The sequence below is a fragment of the Centruroides sculpturatus genome, unplaced genomic scaffold (assembly GCF_000671375.1).
Source record: "Centruroides sculpturatus isolate CEXI.00-Female unplaced genomic scaffold, Cexi_2.0 scaffold2665, whole genome shotgun sequence".
Classification (NCBI taxonomy): domain Eukaryota; kingdom Metazoa; phylum Arthropoda; class Arachnida; order Scorpiones; family Buthidae; genus Centruroides; species Centruroides sculpturatus.
In genome coordinates, this window is record NW_019386752.1 from 14,934 (window position 1) to 22,159 (window position 7,226).

The window sequence follows — 7,226 nt, forward strand, 5'->3', positions numbered from 1 at the left end:
GCATAATGTTGATGTATATAGCCACATCCTTACCTTCTCCACGATTTCCTCCTGAAGTCTTTAGCGCGCCACGTGTCCAAACAAATCTCTATTTGTGCATTACTAGCATGCCGGATTATTATCGGATAATTCCGGATTATCAGCAACCTATTAGAGTGCCGGATTACCGGACACTCTGGATTATTTAGTGTCAGATTAACGAACTTCTACAGTTTTAGTTTTATCTTTAATATAACAAATAAGAAAGATGGAATTCTCAAATCTGAGTCCCCTTTAACGTTAGATAATATTTAGTTTATTATTTTCAAATGTAGCAATTTCTTTTATAAATAGTATAGTACAGGGATGGCGAACCTATGGCACGAAAGAAAATTTTGATGGCACGCACAAAAAATATGATTTTTTTTAATTAATCATAACGAAATTTTATTTTATAAAATATAAAAATGAATTAAAACTCAGCAATTCATACTTTAAAAATAATTTACAATTTGAATTTATAGTACTGAATATCTACCAACTATAAAATATCATTTTGTGGTATGATCGGTGCTCTCCTGTGATCATGTCTATTAATTTTCTCTGTTATGAAAACAGACTGCATTGCCAATGAACCATTATTCTTTGTAATTCCAAGCGTTTCTATGTGTCATTTTAAAACTTTAATCATTGACATGTTAAATATAACTATTTACAAACACTACAGTTTTATTTTAAAGTAATTATTGCATTTATACATATATTTTAAATTTAAATATAATTTTTAAAATTATTTTTTTTAGAATTTCTTATTATGGCTAGTTCAATGAAAAAATTAAAATTATCAGAAACAGGTAGTAGCAGAGAATTTCAAACTTGATGGACCGATAGGCACGGTATGGTACGGTATGATTAATAAGGACAGTACAGCTATTTGCTTTCTATGTTCAGAAGCGGTGGTTTGTAGAACATCATCAGTAAAGCGACATTATGAAACCAACCACAAATCTCTTCTCAATCGAAGTGAAGAAGAACAAAAGGAGTGTTTTCAAAAATAAAAATGCCCAAGCTACGTCCTTAATGAAATATATTGGAACTCAATCACTACTGTTGCTAGTTATCAAGCTTCAAAAGCTATTTCTCAATACGGGAAAACTTTTACTGAAGGTCATTTTTTAAAGGAAGCTTGGTTGCAATGTGCACCCTACTTATTGCAATGTGCCCTACTGGTTGCAATGTGCAAGATTTCGGAAATAAAGAAAAAAATTATCCAAAGAATTAAAGATATACCATTAGCTAGGAATATGGTGAAAGAGAAAATTTTGGGAATGGCGGAAAATGTAAGCTTTCAACAACAAATAAAATTGTTTAACAAAAATTTTTTTTCTTTATTGAATTATAATAATTTTTGAGAGTGAAACGAAAAGAAAAAAACATAAAAAACAAAAAAGTAAAAAAGAGAAAAATATAAGAATCATAATTTATGCTAGACAATTTCAGTTTGACACGTTAATAATTTCATAAAGATTATTTATAAATTTGTGGCACGGACAATGAAAAAGGTTCGCCATCCCTGGTATAGTATGTTGGGATACATATTTATGAATTAAATTTTTGTTTTATTTTTTAGTACAAAACACTAAAATACTCATAAAACGTATTGTATATTTATTTCAATATATGAGGAAACACATTATCTCTACATTAATAATAATAAAAAAAGCGTAATAATAGTTACTGAAAATTGAAAAAATATAAATAGAAATTGCATGGTGGATTTTATCTGTTAAATCAGAATAAATTTTTGTTAGAAATTTGTTTTCGAAATGAGATAAGAATACAAATAACTGGATGACAGGATAGCTGACTCTAACCCCATTCAATTTTCATAAAGTTTAACAAACGTGAATTGAAGACTAATATCATTGAAAAGTGTACAAGGATAAATTCGGTATTCAGCAAGATTCAGTATTGATAATGTTTACAAAATAGCTTCAGGTCTATTTTTTATATTAATTAAAGTTTTTTTTCCTTTCTTTTGCTAAAAATTACTTCGGAATATCCAAAAGTTTAAATATTTGTTTAAATTGTTAAAATGTGAATGTATTTTGTTAATAAAATTATAATTTTTTTTTCTATTATTAAGCAATTTATAAATCTAAATCGTCGTCGGAAAATATTTGCATTTAATGAGATTAATTTATTTTGAATTTAATAGATATAAATATTTAATAAAATATAAATAAACTTCATAATATTATTAACAAGTAACGAATATTAAATGAATTTAAATAATTTATATTTATTAATTTTATAGAAACCTGTTTTTCCTTGTTTAAAAACTGAATAAAGGTGACTTGACTGACAATCATGTCTCGTAACATGTGTTATTTATCATGATAAAATCTTTCACGTCATGATAATAATAAAAATGACAATAAAATTAGTCTTGTAACAACATTATACCGATTTGTAAAAAGTAATGTGAATATAAACATTTATTATTTTTTAAAAGTAATAAGATCTATTTTAAATATTAATTATTATACTTCAATTATAAAATTTTATTCACTTATTTCAGTTATGAAAATAGGAGTAAATTCTTAATTTATAATATCGTAAATAGCAACTCGATAACTTATATACTTATATGACGTCTTGTCTGTGATTAATATATCTTAAAGTGTCCTAAATTTGGCTATTTTTTCCAGATTTATTACACCTTGTAAATCAAGTGATGAAAACGAAGTCAGGGATCATATCCAAAAAATATACGCTTTTATTAACATTTCGAGATACACAAGACCTCCTTTATCGCCCCACCCTTTAACCACCAAAATTTACTAGCATCGTCCACCAATAAACAAACCTCCTTGCAAAATTTCAGAAATTACCAACAAAAAAGCACAGGAGTTATTAATTAAGCTTCAAAGAGGGTAAACAAAATCGTGCCCATCACACATATACAGGAATAATCCTCGAAGTTTTTGCATTTCTCGACGTTTCAAGGTATATTGAGTCAAAATATATAAAAATCTTGGGGGGAGGTCAGTTTTTGACTGATCGCCATACTTTTCCTCTGTTATAGGCTGTTAAAAGCCTATAGAAGAGGAAAATTTTATATTCTAAACTTTAACATTCTAAACTATTTTTATTTTAAATTTACATTTACAGTGCCAATTATAAATTTCAAATTCATAAAGTCGCAAAGTTTTGCTAAAGAGTATTATACCATTTATTTAATATATATTAATAATTATGTTTTTATCTCTTAAAATAATTTCAGGCTATTCAAAAACATTCATTTGAGAATATTTAAGAAATACTATTTATGCAAATCACGCCGAATTTATTTCGCATAGCGCCATCCACACGGATTGAGACTAGCTTAAGATTATTCATTTCGGGTTAACACAATGGGCTAAATCATATAACTTACGCATAGAAATATGATCTTTAACTTTGTGAAAATTAAAAAAAATACATTTTATGATTATAAAAAAGGAAATAAATATATTTGCTATTGTAAACTATTTATATATTATAACTGTAAAATTTTACGAGTACTTTGTGAAATAAATTAAATATTTTCCTATATTTGACTTCGATCACTTTCATAATCACCGGCACATAATTACATATATGGTAAAGCATGTACTGTACAATATGAGCTAATGAGTTACTAGTCAACACCAGTAAGAAATAGAAAAAGATAAACTTAAAAAAATTTACAAAAGGTTCTTAAATAAACAATACATTAAAAATGTAATCAAACCTTTCTCCCTTGATAATTCGTATATTGTGATACGAATTATCAGAAGAGATAAACTAAAGATTGATCAGATTCAAAGCTGAACCTCTGACATAAAAGAATTTATTTCTTGTAAAACGTGGACCAAGCAAATTTTGTTCAATGTTCTCGTTTACAATGTGTATGATAATTTATTAGAATTAAATAAAATAGAATAAGTTTTGGCAATTTGTTGCTACAAAACATTACATTTAACGTAAATTATATTAATATTGTTTTAATATAGACGCAACATGAAACGATGGAATGTGTGTCAAATTCTATCAAAGAAATTCGAAGAATTAGGGAAGACAATAAGCACAGAAGTCACTTGGTTTATAACTATTCCGTTAATAATTACTGTCTTCTTAGCAACTGGAATTCAAAGATTAAACTTTGACTTTACTGATGACTTATATATACCTCGAGGTAGCGTTATTAATCGCTATAAATTACAATTAGAAAACATATTTCCTATGAATTATTCTGATTTTGATCCAAGCAGATTATTACAAGTTGGAAATTACGTGTCTGTTATAGTTCTAGCGGCAGACGGAAGATCCATATTCAGACAAAACATTTTTAACGAAATAGTGCAGTTAGACGTGAAAATTCATAATATTAGCGTGTATGTGGACGAAGAAATGTGGCATTATCAAGATCTGTGCTCCACCGAATCAGGAAAGTGTTTAGAAAATAAAATAATATCAATAGGCGATCGAATCAAACTCATTGAAAACGGTACACTTTATCCAAAATATCCTTCCGAGCAAAATAAAACCATCGAAAATGCCTTATCCTTGGGAGGCGTTAACGTTGACGAGAACTTGAATATTGTCTCTGCAAAAGCACTCAGATTGATCTATTTCCTCTCCAAGAAAAATAAACGCCACGCATTAATTACTAAAACATGGGAAGAAAAGTTTATTAAAATAATCGGAGAAGCAAAATTCAAAAGTATCAAAGTTGAACGAGATGCATCGATCTCCAAAGAACAATTGAAAAAAGAAAATATTTTCGTTGGCTTCAAACATATTTCTCCAGCTTCAATTTTAATTTGTATTTTTACAATAGTCACTTGCTCGTTTCCAGACTTACGTGAAAGCAAACCGTGGACGGGAATATTGTCAATAATAGCAACAGTAATGAGCGTCGTTTCTGGATTCGGCGCTTTAATATATATTGGAACTGCCATGTCTACAATTATGATAATTGTACCCTTTTTAATTTTGGGCAAGTACATTATATTAAAGAATATTCTCTGCTGTAGAAATTGATTCTAAATAATTAAAATACGTATTATTTTTAATATTACAGGAATCGGAATCGATGACACATTTATCTTGTTATCAGCATGGAAAAAGACCGATACGAGCAAATCAGTAGAGTAGAGAATAGGAGAAGCACTGTCAGAATGCGGTGTATCCATCACGATAACATCAATTACCAATATTGTATCATTCATTGTTGGTGCATTAATCACGAGTTTACCAGTTCACGGTGTGTTTTGTATTTATATGGCAACGTGCTTGGTATTTGATTACGTATACCAAATCACGTTTATTGTGGCTGTGATGGCTTTGTGGGGAAGAGCTGAAGAAAAAAATTTAAATTCTTTTATTTTCACTCCATTGGATTTAAATTCCGATTCAGGTAATTTAAATGATTTTATTTATTTATTTATTAAATGATATTACTAACAATATGTAACAAAATCACATGTCGAGAAGTAGACGTTTAGGCTGTAGCGACAATAATATATTAATTTTGTATCATTTGTTTGTAGATAAAATTTATTGGTTAATTAGATTTAAAATTATATTTTCAGAAAAGAAAACATGTACACGAAAATATTTATGCTGTGTGGAAAAGAAAGACTCCTCTAATCTGTCCGCCTGTTTAATATCATGCAACGAATATTGGAAATTATTATTACAATCAATGACAAATTATAAAATCATATCCGTTATTATTTTCTCTTATTTGGTTTATCTTAGTATAGCTGCCTGGGGTTTCACTCAATTAAGTTTCAGAGCTACATTTAATATGGGATTACTATATAATTCATATCAATATTCCTATTTTAAAGCATACCAAGACAATTTCCATCAGTATCAGTACCGACTGCAAATATTTATTATGCAAGAACTGGATTATGCAGATCCCGAAATCCAAACTAAAATTGAAAATATAACGCGGTCGATCGAAAATGATCCGCTGATTTCTGGGTCCCTCTTTACAGAGTCTTGGTTGAGAAGTTATCTTCAATTTATTAATCACAAAAATGTTGTACCCATGTTACAAAGTTTTAATTTAACCGATTCGAAAGACTTTTTATTAATTCTTCGAACGTTTTTCTTTCGTCATCCCGCAACCAGGAGATTCAGGAAGGATGTTGTATTCGACCAAAATTATACGAAAATCGTTGCCAGTCGTTTTCTTTTCCAAACGAACATAACCAGAAATGGAAATCAATTTTACAATCGAGTAAAGAATTTGAGAGAAACATTAGAAAAATCTGAATATAGAACAATTTTATACCATCCGTTATTTTATTATTTCGATATATTGGATGTGATACCCGTAACAGTCGTTCAAACTCTGACGTTGATTAGCGTTGTGGTATTCGTAATATCCGCCATTTTCTTATCAGACGTTGTTTCTATTCTTTGCGTATTGTTGACAATATTATCAGTAATGTTTGGCGTCGTCGGTTACATGTCTCTTTGGGATGTCAGTTTTGGAATAATGTCTATTTCCATCCTAGTCATGGTTTGTGGATTTTCTGTTGATTATGCAGCGCACGTGGTTTGTGCCTACAGTTCATCGAAGGAAACGGATCCGAAGAAACGCCTGATCACTGCAGTCGGTTTAACAGGAATGCCAATTTTCCAAAGTAGTATTACAATGATTTTAGTGGTTATAGTTTTTGTAACTCGTCCTTCACTAGAATTTTTCGTTTGTATGAAAATCATAACATTAGCTTCTCTAATATCTGCGATTCATGGTATTGTTTTTGTTCCAGTAATGATTAGTGTTTTGAATTGTATATGGAATAATGTTTTCCTAAGAAAAAGTGTAGACTTTATAACTTAAAAATGGACGGCCGGATGGACGAACGATAAATGTGTTAGCCTTCCTCTCTGGAGTATCCGGGATCGAATCCGGACGAGTCGAAAACATCCGTGAATATGTCGGGGATGATCCTTTCGGATATGTCGGTTCCTGTCTCTAACCACCCGGCCGCTCCATATGGGCGGCCGTTTGGCCGTTGTGGGCCTAGCCGAATTCATAATGGGCTTGCTAAAAGAGGCCCTCTTAGTGTCCACTGGGCAGCATTAAAAAACTTAAAAATATATATAAGTGCAGTTAGACGTGAAAATTCGTAATATTAGCGTGTATGTGGACGAAGAAATGTGGCATTATCAAGATCTGTGCTCCACCGAATCAGGAAAGT

At 30.0% G+C, this 7,226-nt stretch overlaps 2 protein-coding genes across 2 annotated transcripts; both read left to right on the forward strand.

Annotated features, from left to right (window-relative positions):
- The first annotated feature begins 4,023 nt into the window (after positions 1–4,023).
- Positions 4,024–5,046, forward strand: LOC111615721 (patched domain-containing protein 1-like). The gene has a single exon (XM_023357155.1). It carries the CDS (start codon positions 4,024–4,026, stop codon positions 5,044–5,046), a length of 1,023 nt encoding a protein of 340 aa, XP_023212923.1.
- A 127-nt stretch (positions 5,047–5,173) lies between these two features.
- On the forward strand, positions 5,174–6,935 carry LOC111615722 (patched domain-containing protein 3-like). Its single transcript, XM_023357157.1, has 2 exons — positions 5,174–5,422; positions 5,598–6,935. Exons 1-2 carry the CDS (start codon positions 5,287–5,289, stop codon positions 6,863–6,865), a joined length of 1,404 nt encoding a protein of 467 aa, XP_023212925.1. The 5' UTR covers positions 5,174–5,286; the 3' UTR covers positions 6,866–6,935.
- Positions 6,936–7,226: the final 291 nt, after the last annotated feature.